Genomic DNA, 19,610 nt, shown 5'->3' with positions numbered 1-19,610 from the left:
TTGGTGTTTTTCATCACTCTACTCCCCAACTATCGTTTGACTGTTTGCCTGATATAGCTGTGCAATTGGAGAGGGGACACAAAGCTTCCTTGTTGTCCTCTTCCTTCACTAATTAGATGGACCCATTGGGGGTGCATGTATTGGACTTGACAAGTTATTCAAGTTTACTTCCAATTATTTGTTAATCGAAAAGACGAAAGGAAAATTCTACATTCCCCTCTGCATGTTCACCGGTAGGTCGACACTTGACTTGAGTGGTTTTCCTGCTGATTCAATCACTTTGCCCTGATGCCCCAAGAGGCCCGTTCAGTGTCTGCTGCAAATAGCGACGTTTGGTTCCATTTTTGATTGCTGTCATGTTGTCTGTTTGTTTGCAACCAAGAGACTAGTTTTTTGACATAGCAATATGTTTGTTCGTTTATTTTTTATGGGTTGATGCAGTGGTGGTACGACTTGGCGCCTTAGTTGGCAGCCGTCTGCAAGAGCTCTGCAACAACCGGGAATGAATTTCAACTTCCTTTATACCTTCAAAGAGTGGCTTTTGTGCAGGAGCAAAGCCGTTTTGTTCTGACGTGGGCTTTTCTCAGCACACATGTGGCCGCTGCAGGTTTTGCGGCTATTTGACAGCCCTCCGACTTGCTCACCTGGCTTCGTGTTTGGCTGTGTTGTGATGAGCCATGCCAACCCTGCAGAAAATTCTTCACATTGCTGATATGATTTGCAGAACTTTGTGTGTGGACTTACTCACAGTGGAATGTCTCGCCTATCTGTATCTCACCTTGGGTGGTACGCATAGAATTCAAGAACGGGTTCTGGTCAAGTGAAGTCATGGTACTACTGTATTGCCGTTTCTTTTTTTTTTTCTAAATGCTTTTAAACTCTTACAGTGATTCCTGTAGCACAATTTCTAAAACTATGCCCGCAAAGCCACTCATGAATTTGGCCAATTCAAAAACAAAACCCCTGCTTTGTACTGACTTTGTAATTTTGAAACACACAATTTGGGGTGGCCAGCAATCTTTTTGCAGAGCAGTACACACAACTTACCGCTTTTACACTCAATTTCCAAGTTACACACTCCTTGCGATCCGATACACATTTATGGCTATTAGATACTCTATTATGCCAACTGTCCGGCCATACTGTCACAGGAGAAAATGAGTTTACGTTGCAATCAGCCTGATCGCTAGAAATAATTCTTCCCATTGGTGTGTAGTTGGCACATAATATGCTTCCGTCAATTGTTTAATACAAAAAAGTCATTTTTACAAAGGTCTGAAGAGTAAAGCAAAACGTGTTTGCTCTTGTAAGAGACCTACACTGTGTGAAGTGTTTTGAAAAAAATAGCCAACAGTGTGCTTCAGTCAAATAAGACAAAACTGTCAGGATAGACTAAAGGATGATTTTATGTCCAGGTAAAGAGATACGTGTGCTATTTTAAACCAAAAATCAACACTCTGACCAAAAGACATTCATAATACTGGACAATACGTGCTTTTTGATTCTAAAGGTGTTTTGGAAGTATTAATTGGTAGAGTCTGCATGCAATGGTTAATATTGATAATCATTCTTTCAGTCAGGTTTTGTGTACACTGTGCTCACTCGGCCCCTGTAGCCCAATTTGAGACCGTCATGGACAAAACAGGATGGTTGTAAGACAGCAGGACAGGAAGTGCAAACGTGACAGGCTGTGGTTGGCCTGCTGAGATTTTGAAACTGTCAAAAAGTTGAGAACCTGACAGGGTATAAATCAGGTACATCAAAATGGGAAGGTGCTGCGTAGTGGGATGGGAAGCATAAAGGATTTATTCCCCGATATCTCACACTTGATTTAGCTTTAAAAGCTAATTGTTGGATTCACCAAACCTTTGCAATACTTGAACACAGACTAGAGGAAAAAAAGAAGGTCAAAATCACACAGGCCGTCATCCAGAGTTCAAACCATGTGCCTTGTTCAGAAGTTAAAGTATGTCATACAATTCTATGCAACACAAATATGAGTTGAACCGTTTTTATCGCTGTCAAAGGAGGAACATTTTTACCAGTGGGGTCTGTTTTTTAAATTTATTTATTGTGATTGACTGCAGATTAGTTTGAGGCTTTACCTCACCTCTGGATAATTGATGGTTGGATCCTCATTTCACAATTACATTTAGTAAGACAGTATACGCTATCTCTCAGTCGTGTGGTTCACATGCATTTTCTTCCCCGTGGTTTGATTCGATTTGTGCCGTGATTTTGCTTTTGAAAGGAGATCCCAAGTAATGCTGATGTGATCATGTCTTTCCACACTCCCTCTCACACTTCCCTTCGTCTTGCACCCTACCTCTCTTTTCTTTTCCCTGCCCCTTCCAGCACCCTTTTTTTACCTCCACCTTTCAAATCTCTGCCTTCACCAGTCTCCAAAATGTTCGATCCATTCCAGCTGTTTGACATTGGAAGGCAGCAAGGTCACATTTGATTGAGAGAGGGCGAAGGCTGCTGGTTTAGGAGGAGGGGCGAGGCAGGTTTTTTGAGGATAAAGAGGCTCAGGTGGAGTGCGTCTTCTGAGAACGTTTCATCATTTGAAGGTGAAGCAGCGTGACTGAAGTGAAAGATTGATTGAAGGTGTAGAGGAGAAAAGGTTGGCGGGATTTGCAGGGGAGATATGCAGGGGGATTCGACAAAAAAAAACACTGTTCATGTGCTTTGCTAATATAAGGGGCACGCAGTAAGGGTGGTCTTTTCCGAAATAACGTAGTGGACCTTCGAAGTCAATTGCAATCTGTTGCATGACGTTTAAATTTTGAATGAATTTGCACATAAGAGATATAGGAATGAAAAAAGAAAAAAAAATTACCATGAGCATTTGGTTAATAGAGAAATTAATGGTTTTATTTTTCCATTATTTTTATAGGTGCATTGACTAATTGTCTATTAACCGCAAATAATAATAGCAACAATAATAATCATCATCATAAGCTATTCACCATTTAGATAACGTTTTTAATTGAAAACATTACAAATGCTTAAAATGTCAGTTTCTGAAATGTACCGTATTTTACACACTATAAAGCACACCTAAAAGCATTCAATTTTCTCAAAAGCCGACAGTGCGCGTTATAATCCCAGGCGTCATATACTGTACATGAATTAATATTTAGAATTCTTGGACGTAGTATTTTAAATGTTCTTTGCTTTGTTACAGCTGCAGCGCTAGTGAACGCTCTGTATAAATAAAGCTCGATTGTATTGTATTGCCTTTAGCATAGCTCCACCTAGTGGATGCATAACATAACCTCAGCCGCTATTGTTGCTTCTACTCTATACACCTTTTAATGCTGGGCACTATGTGAAAACAGTTTTGAAATAGGCCATTCATTGAAGGAGCGCCTTATTTGTTTGTTTGTTTGTTTATTGAACATAAAACATATAAAGTAATAATTTGACAGAAAATAAGGTAGATAAAAAAGTAAAAAGAAAGAAATCAGTCTTCATTCAACACAGTTATTATGTTCAAGGGAATAGGATGAAGTAAGAAACTTATCTAGTCTTACCCCGTTATGTGTTTATATCTACTAAATCATTTTTATATCAATCAGAAAAGAAAAAGGTAAGAAGAAGTCTCCATTAAGGCTCATACTTTACCCTTAACCGTGATATTTTTACAACTTTTGGTTTGTATCGGAATTGTATACATCCACACCCTGGCACTCTTGTGTCAATTTTCACTTGTATTCATAATGGATATTTCAATACTTTTCTCTATTTATCAACTTCGTTCTGATTTATCATTATATTTAATGTTTAGAATTTATTATTTTAACTCTGATTGATGTAGGTTGTACTATTTTTTTGAATTTGTTTTTGAACTCAGCAAGCGATTTACTCATTTTCAGGTCTGTTTCGAGATTATTCCACAGATTAACACCTTTGCTAGATACACTTCTTTGCTTGATGTTTCTTCTTGTTTTGAGTTTTTTGAATAAGTTGGTACCTCTTAATTCATAGTTGCTTTCTCAAATTTCGAAAAACTTCTGTTTTGGCAGAGCAGGTTATTGTGTGCTTTGAACATTAATTGGGCGATTTTAAAGTCAACCAGGTCATAAAATTTCAACGTATTTAATTTGATAAATAGTGGATTTTTGGGTTCTGTATATTTTGATCTATTAATAATCCGAATTGCTTTTTTTTGTAGTTTGAGAATAGGGAATGTGTTTGTTTTGCAGGCATTTCCCCATATTTCCACACAGTAGGTCATATATGGTAATAATAATGAAGTGTATAATCTGTACAAAGATCTCTTATTTAGCACTTCCTTGGTTTTGTAGAGGATCCCTACGGTCTTGGCTATTTTGCTTTTTACGTTATCGAAATCTTATAATCCGAAGCACCTTATAATGTGGAAAATACGGTAAATATTCTCCAATTTCTGCTGTCCTCCATAAGACTGATTATCTTTGTGTTAAATCGAAATAAAACATTTGTTTTTGAATTTTGCCAATTTTCTGACATGGTACCGACCAAACAGATTAATTCATTTATGTTTGTGGATGTTCTGCTCTTTGAGTGAAGGTATGGAAATTAAAAAAAAAATTAAAAATCCGATTGATCGATTAATGGACAAAGTAATCCATATATTGAAATAATCATTTAACTCAGGCCTTTTTGTATCAATCCAATGGGAGAATACGTCGTCCCATTGCGTAGGTCTGTTCAGCAATCAGTTCTCAACAACTGATTGAGTGATGTCCCGTGTAGTGAACGATTTTTTTTTTCATAATTCCATACAAACCGAGTCTTGTGCATTTTCCTGTAGCCACGCCTCAGCCTTAAGGTAACCAAACACAATGTAGTAAGGGAGGTTGAGAGCTATCATACAGAGAGATGGGTGCTCGACGGCTGGTTGAAGTGGAGGAGTTCATCCGAGAAAGAAGGTGGAGAGAGGACTCTAAAATTGAGACAAGGGTGTAAACAAAGAAAAAGACATTACTTTGTGCAGGGGCAAGGAGAAGGGAGACAAAAGAGGGCGGTACCAGGTGGGGTCTTGTCAGGAGGGCTGGGAGATTTTAATTGGAAAAATAATCCTAGATGATTTCGGAGAAAATGCGGCATGCCATTTAGTTCTTGTCCATACTGTATGCATCCACTCTTTCTCGCTCCTTCTCTGCATATGATCATCATAACTCAGCTGAAGGTCATTGAAATGCTGTCCTGTGTGTGCGCGCGTCCTTGCATGTGACAGCTTGTGTGCGTATGTGTGTGTGTGTGTGTGTGTACGTGTGTTTGTGAGAGAAATGGAGAGAGAGAGAGAGAGAGAGCGAGCGAGAGAGAGAGCATCTTGATTTAAGATAAATCCATTTACGATAAGAAGGTCATCTTATCCGCTTGGGTATACTGTATCATGGTATTGCTGCATTCTCTCACCATATTCCAATAGTATGTCTGCCAAGATTACATTTGACTGATGTATCTCACCTTCTTTTCCTATCACCGCTTGTTTGGGCCAGAAAAAACAGGAACTGCTAAACCCTATGTGCAGTTAATTCTTTGAAACTGTCTTGAATCAGTACTAGTGTAGCACAGTTTTTTATTTTTATTTTGTTGTTGTTAGCATAGCCGCCCCACAGTTATGATGTTTCGGATTTTGGATTTGGGCCCCGGCCTTCCACTGCAGGGTTTGCATGTTCTGCCCATGCTTGTGTGTGTGTGTTTTTTTTTCTCTGGCGAATTGCTTTTTCCTCCCATATTTAAAAACATGCATATTCGGTTCATTAAAGACTCTAAATTGTCCTTATGAGTCAATGTGAGTGTGAATGCCCTGCGATTAGTTGGTGACAGTCTCGGGCGTAGCTCGCCTTTCACCCAGTCAGCTGGAATCTGCTCCAGCTCAGCCGCGACCCTTCAAAAAATAAAACCCCAGAGAAAATGGATGGATGTCTAATGTGTGGCTGTCATGCTGACATAATGCATTACACCATGCACAGCCATTTGGAAAAAAATGTTTATACCCGCAGTTTGTGGCACAAAAAAAAGTTTCAGAGTTCCTCATTGGATTGTGCTCAGATGAGCTCTTGCTTCAAGACTTGCTCATATCATGGTTCAAACTGTAACGTCCACCACATAGCTTTATCCACAGTTAGCATGTTTATGGGTTAGCTAGGTGTGCCTTTTGGAAACGTTTCCCTTCAACCTCATAGTAATAATAACAACGTGTCATCTGTTTCAGTCGTTTAACCATGACTACCCTTTAAAACTTTAAAACAGGGTGTCACCAGGAAAGGGTTGAACCGATGGAAACTTCTTCTGCGCTGCTCTTATTAGCTAATGTGCCTTTATTTAAAGTACCTCTCCGCAACTAATTCAACCCCAAAGGAAACTGCTCCTCGGTCATTCTGATTTTCAGGAAGTGTTGCCTATTGTTTCGGAGAGAGTAGAGGGATGTGGGGAGAAGGTAGCTATAGACTTTGCTTTGCACTTTTCCATGTGATTTTGTTGAGTGAATAGATGTTTGGTAGGCATGTGGGGGTAAACTCAAGAATAACCCTCAGAAATATTCAGATCATTTGTTTGTTCTCTCCTCTTTTTCCCCCCCGCCTATATAAAATATTGTGATCCGCAGCATGCAAGTCATCACACCAGTTATATTTCCTCACGGTCTCCAATTGAGTCCGTGCGTTCTATCCAGAGGCACGTGTGTTGTTAAATAGGTCAGCGCATCAAAGCCACGGAACTTAAACTGGCTTAGACTGAGTGATTGATAAGATTAAAGAAAGTCCGATCAGAATGGAATTTTGTGGCTTCAAAGTAACCTACTTCCCACTGAGAGAAATAGATATCATGATCATCAAATTTTTATCAAGGACCTGGCTGATATGGATTTTTTTAAGGCTGATTCAAACACCAATTTGGGGCAGAAAAAAAACGGAATACCTATTTGTCGCCCACTTAATTGAAAAAAAATATACAAAACCCTCCCCAAACCATTGACAATGGACATCAATTACACACAGATTTTTCTATATTCACGGAGAGGCCTGGTCCCTATTCTGGGGTTCACACACACACACACACACGCACGCACACACACACACACACACACACACACACACACACACACACACACACACACACACACACACGTAACACTTTACTTGATAATGCAGCCTTTACGATGTGATTAGAGTGCGCATTACCTCACCTGTGGGAGGACAGATGGGCTTGCTAAAAAGGTTTCACACTGGTCTCCCGATGGACCTCTTGTGTCTACTCAGCACACACACACACGCGCGCGCACACACACACGCTGCAGTGGTTTCAGCACATTATACAGTACACGGTCCTCACAATGCCAGGAGTACAAGAAAACACACACACACACTCACACACACACACACACTACAGTGGTTTCAGCACCTTATACAGTACACACCCTGTGCGTGAATAAAGTGATGGTCTGTTGATTGGGATCATTATAGCCAGTATGAATACAATTCGCCCCTCGAAAGACTTAATAATGTGCCTCAGTGTTGTCATGTGTGAAGTTTTGTCTTTTTGGTTTACGGAACTTTAACTGAGTCAGCACTCGACTAATGTATATGTAATAGGTGCTGCTATTTGCACATCACGTGAATTGATGGTATGGGTGGCTTGTATGTGTGATGAATTACTAGCCTGGCAAGCCAAACCCAGTTACAAAGCCCGCCCTCCTCCGCGGCTTGGCCCCGGTCCAAAACGAGAACCGTGAAATCAAATTTGTTTATTTGCTGTGGTGTATTCTCCGCGACCAACTTCAAGTCTATCCACGTAGAGACGATAGTTTGTTGACATTAAATGTCAGCGTCAAATCACTTTTAAATTGACCAGAAACACATATAGCCATAAAAACCCCAGCAACTGATGGCACTGGTAAAGAAGACGGTTTTCTTTCTTCTCTAAATCACTGCCACTCTTGACTGATTGGTTCATTTTGCTGTCTGTTTGCTCAGGCTTGCCGAGCCTCAGAAATGGGCTTAAGGTGACCGTGACCAGATTCAATTATCAGTATAAGAATGTTACTGTAGAATAAACCATGTGCAAACCTGGTGATTAGATGTCATAAGGTGTGGTTATTAAATAGGAAGATGAGTGGACACTATGCAGTGGAAAAGGAGCATAGGAAGGTACAATTTGATTCTGAATGGCCTTGGTGGTGGTGATGCCCACACTGTTCTGAAAAGTGATATATGCAGACCTTATTTATCATTTACAGCATGTATGCACACTTGGTTTGTTTAACTCTTTCATGCACAAATAATGATAACCTGTAACTTGATAACCTGATAAGCTGTCCACTTTAGTGTCCCTGAAAGGGTTTAATTGACAGCAGGGAAACATTGCATCCAAAAGCACTCTGTAAAAAGTGGGGAAAAAAACAAAAACATCCATGTTTAGATTTTTTTATCGCTCAGGAATTGACTGACTTTATGAATGGCTTGGGATGAAAAGAAGATATTCCAGTGATTGATGAAGATGTGCTATTGATGGATGAAGGCTCTTGGATTAGTTCTATATTGACTTTTACGTTGGACTATCCACACCGCATTCGTTTCATTCCCTTTTTAGTATCTTGAGCTCCTCTTTTGTTTCCAGCCTCCCTCCTTGTTCTCCCACACTTGCTCTTGTCTTCTTTCCCCAACTCTCCCTTCACCCCTCCCCCTCTTTTATTTTGCTTCCATGTCCTCCCCTCACTGCTGCCCTCTTTTTTTTTTCCCTGCCACCCTGTTCCTGGCGGCTGTGTGACATCATCAATATGCGTCTGTTTCTTGCCGGCAACAGGAAGTGGACACGTGGAAAATGAGGAGCTGGCACCTCCAGCTAATACTAGTCTTGCAGCTGCCCAGTTACGAAGGCCACACCAATGGTGTCACGTGTGTTGCTATGGTTACCACTGCATTGTGATGTCTCACAGCAGCTGGCAGGCAAACCGCTCTGGACTGTAAAATGATTGTTTACGCTGCTCTGGTATGACGTTAATCAGATTTGAGTTGATGTCAAATATAATAACAATAATAATAACGTGATCAAATATGATAATGAATATACTTTTTCGTTAATGGGGTTTATATTGGTACTATCGGCAGGATTTATAGGGCAGCCCAGTCGCGTGTGTGCTCGTATGGGCTCACCATGCATAGTTTCTAATTTAAATGCAATGTTGCGTAACTTAACATCCTGTTTATCTTTTCTGTGCTGATTTAATAGATTGGATTCCTGTTGTTTTTGCCATATGTCTCTCCGTTGGTTATTTTTCACCCAAAATGAGATGGATTTTTTTTTTAAGCGATCGGGATGGATTAGGAACTCGAATCATTTTAGTATGAATCCAGATAAAAGGTGTGGACCCAGGAATTTATCCCCCTCCACAAACAATATTGATGTTTTTCCACAAACAATATTGACATTTTTCACATCAGAATTATTTGATCTTGAAAGGGGTCTAGTTCCTACGATATCATCTTTGGTTCATCACCCCTTTTACAAAATAAGTACATAAAATAATATACAATACAATACATGCTGATTTATTTATATAGCGCTTTCACAACAGCGGCTGCTGTAACAAAGCGCTTTACAAAACAGTTAACATAAAGTAAAATAATAAACACAACACATAACATAAAACACGGACAGTCGTGCAGTCCTAACCACTTTTCCGTCACACGCTTTGTTGTTTGAAGCGGTTTGAGATGAAAGAGGAGAGAATCAAAGTGTCCTTTAACCAGTGGATCAGAGACGTCATGCTCAAAATGTGCACACGTCGGCTACAAGCTAAGTTTCAAAGTCAACAAGAAGCTGTAGCATCCATTGACGAAAAAAGAGATTGGTTCACTTCTCCTGTCCCATGGAAATCCATTTCAATTCCAAGCGGCGACTCACGGTTCCAAATACGCATCGGCGCTCTTCGCCAACGCTGCTCTCTCCTCATCCTCAACTTCAGCGGCCATCCATCCAGCCGCACCAACGCCAACTGTCCAACAGCGCTGACATATCCACTGAACAAATCGGGGTTGTGAAAAATGCTGCCCATTACTAGCGCAAAAAACACAAGCGCCCCAGGTCTGTCCAGCACCGACAGTCAATGGCGCCGACATTCCTCCCAATCAAAATCTGTGCTACAAATAAATACATAATATAAATGAATACACAATAAAGGTTTCCATTTACCTCCATCCATCCATCCATCCATCCATTTTCTACCGCTTATCCATTTACCTCTCTGTCCAAAAACATACCTAGCAGTAACTCCTACAGGAGGCAAAAATGGAAGACAAAATGTATTCAAGACCCGAGCAAGGGTGGGCCTCCTGAATGTCACATGAGGCAAACCAGAAAACAGGTGAGCCTTGACAGTTGTTGCCTTGGCCATTAGGCACAGTGATGTCATTTTCAGTCAACAGCAAGTGGCAGACAAGGCAAAATCGCCACCCCTTGATATGGGGAAAAAAACAGGTGGATTCTCCTGCTTCATTCATGTTACACAAATGCAATAGTAATCAAAATACCGTGTTTAAACTAGCGGTAATGTGATCATTTTGGAGTCGTTTGACCCTTTCGTGCACCCTGTAACCTGATAACATGATAAGCCGTCCACTGTCGTAACCCCTGTCCCTCAAAGGGTTAATTATACTTGGTCTCATTTCATGGCAGTGGAATAAAACGAAAAGCACATGATAGTTTCTGGGGAAATGTAGTGTCCTCTTATTGTGACAGGCCGAGGACCAGGGCTCGGTCCCCATCCCTTTTGTTTTCAGGCCCCAAAGTTGTTGTCAGCATAGTCCATCCAACAGTCTCCGTGGCCTGGATGTGTCTGTTTATCTTAGAGGCTTCCACTTGTTTCCTAATTGTTGACTTATGTAACAGGGGCAAAAGGAGCAAAAGAAAAGCACTGTTCTCTCCATGCCCCTCGTCCTCTATTTCTGTGCACTAAATCTCATCTCACGGGTGACCAGATTATATGAAAGATGCTGAGTGGTACCGACAGGCCACTCTGATTGGATCAGGAGGAAGAGCAAATGCACCGGTTAACTGGAACATTTTTCTCTCGGAATTTGACAGTTTTCTCTCGGGATTTGACAGTTCTCAGCAGAAAATCCAAAATGTTCCCGGACATTTCCTTGTGTCATTTTGGGTCCCGAAGCACAAAATCTGAAAAGGGGCTAATATAACACAACACATTACTATTTTAAGTCAAATGAAATACTTTAATGTACTCTCTGTATTTTGTTCAAAACTACTATTTTTATCTTTCCATGCGGCGGGAACGTTGCATAAAATGTATTCCAGCAATTTAATGTTCTTTAAAAAGGTGATTGTCAGTTGCAATTTTGAGTCTCAAGGATGGTGTGTGACGTGTGTTGCCAATGTTTCCATTTGAGTGGATGACGCCTTAATCCTGCAGTAAACGAGATTTATATCCTTTCGCATGCTTGTAGAGGACACTACAGGACTATGACCAAAGGGCAATTCAATCGGGATCACATCATTAATAGCGAGACGAACTGAGATTATAGTATTCCCACTCAAAGCAACTTCTCTTTTATTTTATAATATAATTATATTGTACCTCAGGCAAATGGGCTTGCTACCATTGACAGCCACATAGAATGTTTGCTAGTGTTGTTTCTATTAAATCAGGGATGTTTTACGTCTCTCGCTTTTACAGTCTTTTAAGCAGACGACATGTCATTTACTCTGGCGTGTTCCAAGCACATTACGATGATTTATGCCGAAACGGTTTGCGTGTGGTGGCGGGCCAGCATCTGTCTTATTTTGACTCAGCAATTGGGCAACAGCCAGACTGTAACTCGGTCGGCTCAGGTCAGAGTGAGTTGTGGTGTGCAACATTCATTTTCATTCCCAATTTTGGGTGTGCAAAGTACTTGTCGAAAGAAAAGTTGTCATTTTCATCTAGTTCTAAAACAACTCTCAAACATCCGTACGGACTCAAGACATGCTGTGAAAGGGAAAAAAAGTAAAGGAAAGAAGGGAAATAAGACCGATGCCAAACTATGAAGGACAATATAGAGGGTGAATCCGACTTACTGCGCTGTTTCCTTGACAAACTGGGGCAACAGTAGCCACCGCCACACACAGCAAAGACAGTCGGCAGGAAAATATTACATCAGATAGAGTCCCACTGATAAAATTACCGGACAATTTATCCACATTGCGGCGCACTACATTATCTCTGACAGTGTATTTTTAGACCAGCGTTAGATGTCAATACTGCAGTTATCCTCTACTCCATTTTATTTGACACTGTAAAACTATACGATCCCCACGACAGCAACGATATTAACAACCAAATGCAGAATAACAACCAAGTGCGAAGAAGCTATAGAAGACGATACACTACACCTCGCAGAACTGAGCACCAAAACAAAGAGTATTTTCCATTGTACAGCCAAATCATTTCATAACAAGAGTCTGCTAGCTTAATGCTAATGTGGGCTAGAATAAATTTGCATCAATATTTATGTCCAAAGTAATTCTAAACCTTCAAACATCAGATACTTGGACATAATTAAAGCAGCCCCCAGCTACAGAGCTGCAATGACTCAATAGTACCGTATTTTCCGGACTATAAGTCGCAGTTTTTTTCATAGTTTGGCCAGGAATGCGATTAATACCCTGGAGCGACTTGTGAAATTCTTAACACATGATTGTCATTTCACATGTTATTTTCACATTAAACCACAAGAGGGCGCTCTCGACCGGTGTTGATAAATCGACGATGAGTCTGACGTAAGTGACGTAGAAGAGGAAGCGGCGCATCGTCTACCTCCCAAGTTGGGGCAATTGTTTACAAGTGACACAGAGGATGAAGATTTCATTGGATTTAGTGATTTGGAGTGAAACTGATAGTTTGGTAAACTTGTTAGCATGTTCTTTATGCTAGAGTTACCTGAATAACTCTTAATATGTTACGTCGTTAATGACATAACCGTCATGTCAGTCATGTAACGTTAGTATACCGTACACTTATTCAGCCTGTTGTTCTTTATTTTATTTTTATTCTAAATTGTCTTCCAAGGTGACATCGATGTTTTTGGTGTTGGATTTTATCAAATAAATTTCCCCCCAAAATGCGATTTATAATCCAGTGTGATTTACATGTTTTTTTCCTTCTTAATTATGCATTTTTTGGCTGGTGCGACTTATAATCGGGAGCGACGTATAATCCGAAAAATACGGTAGATGTCGATTATCGGGCAAGCGCTATCTTGCAAGTCGATTGATATTGTCGGCAAAGTGTCATAACCATATCAAATTGTGTGATATTCAGTGATTCACGCTATACTGTATTGAGCACACAATGCTTAATAAATCTATTAGCCCATTCATCATGACAAGACCATCAGGCATACATAAGTATTTAATTTGAAGAGGTTCAGGTCATCACTTGTGATACAGTAATTAAGATAACTGGATGATATATTTCAGGTTGTGGAAAAACTCGCGTCTCATAAATGCCAGGGCAGGGAGTTATTATTCACCAATATGTGCCGGAATAAACCCGCCAGAGATCGTCTTGCGTTGTCTAGTGCGGGAAATTATGCTTCGATTTATACTTTACACCCTGTGAAAAAAAAACTGCAAGCTCGCTATTAAGCCTGTGGCTTCATCTTAATTAGCATATGAAGGAAGCAACATCTTCCCATCGTTTCCCATAAAGCTGCTGAAGGACCATCTGAACGAGGCAGAGGTGCGATCCTATGCGTGCCTGCATATGCAGCGTTTGATCGTACACAGATCAAACACTCACCCAAAGGTTGCGAGTGGCCTGCCAGGCCCATCAGAGCCCCGCTTTTGTTCTGCTCGCACGTCATAACGTCTTACGCAACATGTGAACAGATTGTCGCGAATAGTTTAATGGGCGCTTGGTGAAATGCAACGTCATGGATGAATTGAGTGAGTTCAATTACTCACACTAAAAGATAATCACCGTAAGCAAATCAGAACTAAATGTGAGCCGTGACTTTTTATCACAATGCTGGGTTATTGGTTTAGTTTTCATAAAAATGGATGAGCAATTAATTGCACCTGAAACAACTGATGCAAAATGGAGTGCACTACTTTACTGCAACCAGTAGAGGCGCTGTTTATTGATCTGATAGCGTTGCCCCCATTTTAAGTGATGAATCTCAGTGTGCATGCATGCACACATGCACTCTCTTTCTCTCTCTCTCTCGCTCTCTCTCACACACACACACACACACACACACACACACACACACACACACACACATGCATCCACATAGAGCAGATGGAGATTCTATGTTGTGTGCTGATGTCCTCCCTCTCATATCGTTTGTTGGCATCTCACGTGTCAGCCGCAATAAGAGTGGGAGTGGAGGACGATGGCGAGCATTGTAAAACGATGTTATATTTCCCACGAGAATTTAGTCGGAAAGTATCTCAAAGCTCAAGTGTTATTATCTTAACACGTGGACAATTTTCCCGCCACTTGGGTATCGCTACACACAAAACTACAGTGAAATTATTACATTTTGCCATGACTACAAAGCGTTATGTTATACTCAGGCTTGTTTGTTTTTCATAATCCTACTTACTTGGCAGGTATAGGTGAATTTGACATGTAAAAATGCATCCTTCGCAATTCATGTAGGCCCGCTGGATTACTTTATGAGGGCATGTTTTTTGTAGATCACAACAAGCTGTAACCGACTAATCATGCCGCTTCGACCCTCCGACTGTATTATGCATTCTTTCCGTAGCCTTCTTTTCCCTTCTCATTACCTCTTCCTTTTTGTCCTTCTGTGTCGTTTCATTAATATGCCACAGTCGGGTGGCTTGGTGACAGGTTTCTGATGCCGTCACCATGGCAACGTATTTGGTACACGGCTGCTGGGGGTTTAAACGGACACACTTCCTTTTCACTCTTTTATTTCAGTTCCTTGATTTGGTTCTTAAAATTCTGTATATTTACTGAATCTATTTTCTGATTCAGTGGTATCAGATGTGTGGTATCGGTGAGCACTCAATAGTTGAATCCTCTTACTGGTGTCGGTCTGGGGAACAAAAAGTGCCATTCAACATACTCAGTAATTTTGAGCATGAAAATAATTGTAAAATATCACATTTACCACAGTTGTACATTGCCGGCAAACGTGAATGAATGAATGAAAAAAATGTGTTACTAAAGTCCTTCATCCCAGAAAGAAAGCATCCGACCTCTTAAAGCATCTCGATAAAATATTGAAATGATTCATCTTCAATTAAATTCCCCATGCACATACTGTATGTTCTACCTTGTGCTTGACCAATTGCCTGAAACATGAATACTGCATGAGTTGCACATCCTTTGAAGATGTTCTATCTATACATGTACTGAATATAACTTTGTACAATACACTGTAGGTATATTGCATCATCCATTCAACTGCATTGTAATTCCCCTTTCAAATGTCGCCACTGCTGAACAATTGGGTATTCTTGCAGCCTCCCACTTGTCACTATCCGCCTTATCATTTGTGAGTTCCATCATATCATCTTCCTTTGGGTTTCTTTTGTGTTGCGCACACTCCAAGAGATCAGCCAACCGGACTTGTTTGAAAGTCTAAAACCGGTGCGTGACATTCTGTGACGCCCTTCTTATGTCAAGTAATGTGCTCCGAAGGCTGCGCCCCCGAAAGCCCGATCAAGCGCTTCCCACATCTGTTCAACTTTTAGCCAGAAGCGATGACAGGCAGGCTTATTGTTGAGCCATTGAAGAGCCAGGGACTGTCTGTGCTGTGGTAAACATATCGTAAAGTACGTTTGGAGGCACAAAGGGCAAGAGAACATTTGAGAACATATCGGAAGGGAAGAACGGTGTCACACGAAAAATGAAAAGGTCACCATGTTGCCAAAACAGTGATGAAGAGTTAAAGAGAAATGAACCGTAAGGATGGGCAGAGAATGAGCAGCAAAGTCGGAAGGGAGGAGCTCGTCAGACCGGTGGAAAAGAAAAAAAAACAAGGCAGCGCCTTAAATGCTGATGATGCAAAAGTAACACTCCTCTAACATTTACTTGAAGGTAATCGTTTGGGCAAATGCACAAGGTTGAAAAAAAACCTAAACACCTCTATTACGGTACTTTTTTCTGTCCTCAGCCTTCCCTTCCCTCCCACCATTTTCCTCTTTTGTTGTTGTCCACTGCAGAGTAGCTTGTTTCCATGGAAACACACAGAGCCACGATGAGCCTGCTTGGCAGTGCGTGCGTGTGTGTGCGCGTGTGTGTGTGTGTGTGTGTGTGTGTGTGTGTGCGCGCGCGCGTGTGCTGAAGTGAATACAAGATGATGATTTATGAGTGTGTAATATGCTGAGCAGACACTTGGATGAGCGCAGGCTGGTTTCTCTGTGAGAAGAGTAGTTCATTAGCGGTGTGAGCACAGTTTTTGCAGGATTTCATCATATTGCTTTGATATTCATTTTTGTTGTTGTTGTTGTTTTTAACCCGTTCAGGAACAGCGGTTATTACAGTAGACGGTTTATCATGTTATCACGTTACAGGGTGCGTTACAGGGTGCGTTACAGGGTTATTAATCTCCTCTCCTCTCTCGACTTCAAACTGTGTTGAAGCAGTGATCCAGAAGGAGACAACTGCGATACAGCAACGGGTCCTCCTGCCTCTATTGTGTCATGTTATTGCTCCTAACAGTGTTGCCCCGGTGATAAACACCAGCATGGCCATGATTACATACATAGCAATAACGCCTTGAAGAACTAAAGGTCGGCACTGTTTGCGATTGATTTATAAGTAAAATATTATATATATTTGATCAGTTATGACGTTTAATTGGTTGATTAGAGTCTGCATGGATTGGGGGAGTCAAGTGGGACAGTCAACCAAATAGGGCTGCTGAAACAAAAGCACCCAGTTTTGTGTTGTGCATTACCACCACCTAATGGACTGGAGTGGAACAGTTTTGTATTCATTTAATAGTTCACGTCATGAATTAGTTTTGCAAACACATAATGAAGTCTGAATATCATTTTGCCACCCTAACAAGTGTGGATCTTTGGTGTTTCAGAACTCCCAGAAGAAAAGAGCAGCACGACCCAACAACAAACCAGACAAGAAGCTCCCCCCGCAGGTAAACAAACACATTAAGACACGCGCAACGGCGTTTGAACACTCAATAAAATAAATGGCGCGGGAAGACAGGCTGATTTATTGGCATGAACCGAGAAGGCGTTCAATGGCTGTCAATCATTCAAAACCTTTATTTTAACCAGCGATGCTCAACCAACTAAGGAGGAAGTGATTACAGTGATGTGTTCTATATGCTGAGTTTGTAATAAATCTCAGAGCGGGTCGAGTTTCGCTAGCTCAGAGGAACAAGGAAATCGATCACCGATGTCATCAGAATACATTTGTGACAGAAGGAGACCAGGCGTTTAGAGGAAAAAACGAAAATGATATTAGAAACCAACGGTCAACGGGATTTATTTTTTTAATGCATTGACGATATTTCAAATCGAGATTGTCATCAGCCAGATGTCAAGTGTGGATCCCAAAAATGCAGATTCTGATAAACTGCGCTACAAAAGACATTTCAGAAAAAAGTATCATCAGAAATCGCTGACAACAACAAGCCAGGAAAACCAGCTAGGAAAAGAAACTGCACCATCAATTTGAGGACGAGGACCGAAAGTCCTCAAAACGAAATGGCAAAAATCCAAAACACACGAAACTTAAAGTACTCCAAAATGACTTGAGGACCAAAATACGTACCATACAAGAATTCAGCGAAACAAGATGAACGTGGGCAAGATGTCTAGAAAATATCACTTGAAGATTAACCGTTGAGTTTTGTCTGCACAATTGTGGACGTTTTTGTCCTTCAAGTGTCCCACACTGCCCAGACAAATAAATACCAGCGTAAGCAAATAAATCAACATCTCTTGTATTCTTTTACTTAATCTCTGCCAATTTCCCGCCTCTTATCTTGTCTGTGTCGGTATTTATCTACATTTTGGCCAACTCATTCTTTTACGTTGTTTGCATTGCAGGGATAAAGCCTGTCCCAAAGCACGTACCATAAATGGTCTGAATGTGCTGCCCCTCATCTCACTTTATGTGTTTGGAAATGTCTCACAGGCTGGAAAGCAAATAGACCATCAGAGTTGGCTGGGGGGTGTGTTTGAAAGGGGGGGGTGGTCACTTCGGGTCGGTGGCAAGTCGTATGAAAATGTTTCTCTACATGACAGTGGTGCTTCAAAGTTCCATTTGGTTGACTTTTTGATGTCACTTATATTTGGAATGGGACTGTCCGAATCACGATCCTTGGGTCATAAAACTTGGTGTGTCCTATCCGAACGGGAATGGGAACAAAACAGACATCGACAACTGGTATTTTAAAAAAACTAAACCAAAACAAGGAACTGAATATAACTAAAAACTACTCATCTTGTCTTATCTCATGATTAATTCTGTACATAATTTGGAGATGTCTGATTTAGTGTGGTTCAGGATTGCCCACTGTTGCGCGATAGAGTCCCGTCCCATTCTCTTTCTTCTGTGCCATAACCTGCCATAAAAAAAAATATTCGGGCACAGCAAAAAAAGTTCCCCCAACTGGCAAGTAAATATATTCCAGCTACAAAGCCATTAGGTCCTGTAAATGACCTTCAAATCTCGTCATTGGAGTTTGTGAAAAGAATGGGATTTTAGCTCTTTCTGTGATTTAGGGCAGTCACTTCAAACTTTCTAAAGAATTGCTACAGGAATCGTTCCAAGTGTTTTGGTCGATAAATAAAAAGCTGCAGCACGCAGCTGTCCCAGCGAGATTTGAGTGCTCACCATGTTGCTCTTGCCTTTTATTCCATAACCACCAGGAGGACAGCTCAGACCTGAAGTGTCAGCTCCACTTCGCCAAAGAGGAATCGGCCCTGATGTGCAAGAAGCTGACCAAATTGGTGAGGGATAGCGAGGCCATGAAGGAGGAGCTGGCCAAATACAGGTCCCTTTACGGGGACGTTGACGCCTCCATCACTGTTGAGGAGGTATTCATTGTCGATCTTCTGATTGACAGTTTCCTTTCCATATCTCTGTTTGCTAACCTGGCTCAGTGAAGTGCTTACCATTGCTTAATTTCCATTTTTTTAATCAACAGTATATGTTTTTAAGAGGTCAATTGATAAGTTTGTTTGATTCGACTCCGGTCAGGTTGCCGACTCCCCCCACACCCGCGAGGCAGAAGTCAGAGTTCACCTGAAGCTCGTGGAAGAGGAGGCCAACCTGTTGAGTCGCCGAATTGTGGAGCTGGAGGTAGAGAACAGAGGCCTCCGAGCTGAGATGGATGACATGAAAGGGCCACAAGGTAGCACTTTGTCCCACTTTATGTCTGTCATTTTATGGATATACTCTTAAATGTGAGATTTCAAAATGAAGGCAACGATTATTTTGGAAAATGACACGTAATCCCTAAATCCATTTTTCAGAGCCCAAACAAAAAGCACAGACACAATAACCAACACAACTACAGTTTTGTCTTTGTAAAACATTTCTTCACTCACTGCTGCATTCTTTTGTCATGCAGAGATTAGAGGAGAGTAATAAATACTACCGTATTGTTTTGTGT

At 41.0% G+C, this 19,610-nt stretch overlaps 1 protein-coding gene across 1 annotated transcript in view; it reads left to right on the top strand.

Moving 5' to 3' along the window:
* Window positions 1–19,610, top strand: part of soga1 (suppressor of glucose, autophagy associated 1) — a 49,888-nt gene that overhangs the window by 15,902 nt on the left and 14,376 nt on the right. Inside the window, exons 5-7 of the mRNA XM_052057327.1 lie at window positions 17,058–17,120; window positions 18,865–19,032; window positions 19,196–19,349. Of these exons, the coding sequence (XP_051913287.1) occupies window positions 17,058–17,120; window positions 18,865–19,032; window positions 19,196–19,349 (385 nt within the window). The remainder of the gene's footprint in view (window positions 1–17,057; window positions 17,121–18,864; window positions 19,033–19,195; window positions 19,350–19,610) is intronic.

The sequence above is a fragment of the Hippocampus zosterae genome, chromosome 2 (genome assembly GCF_025434085.1).
Source record: "Hippocampus zosterae strain Florida chromosome 2, ASM2543408v3, whole genome shotgun sequence".
Lineage (NCBI taxonomy): Eukaryota > Metazoa > Chordata > Actinopteri > Syngnathiformes > Syngnathidae > Hippocampus > Hippocampus zosterae.
The sequence above is the reverse complement of the archived record's forward strand: the minus strand, read 5'-3'. Positions and strand labels throughout refer to the sequence as shown.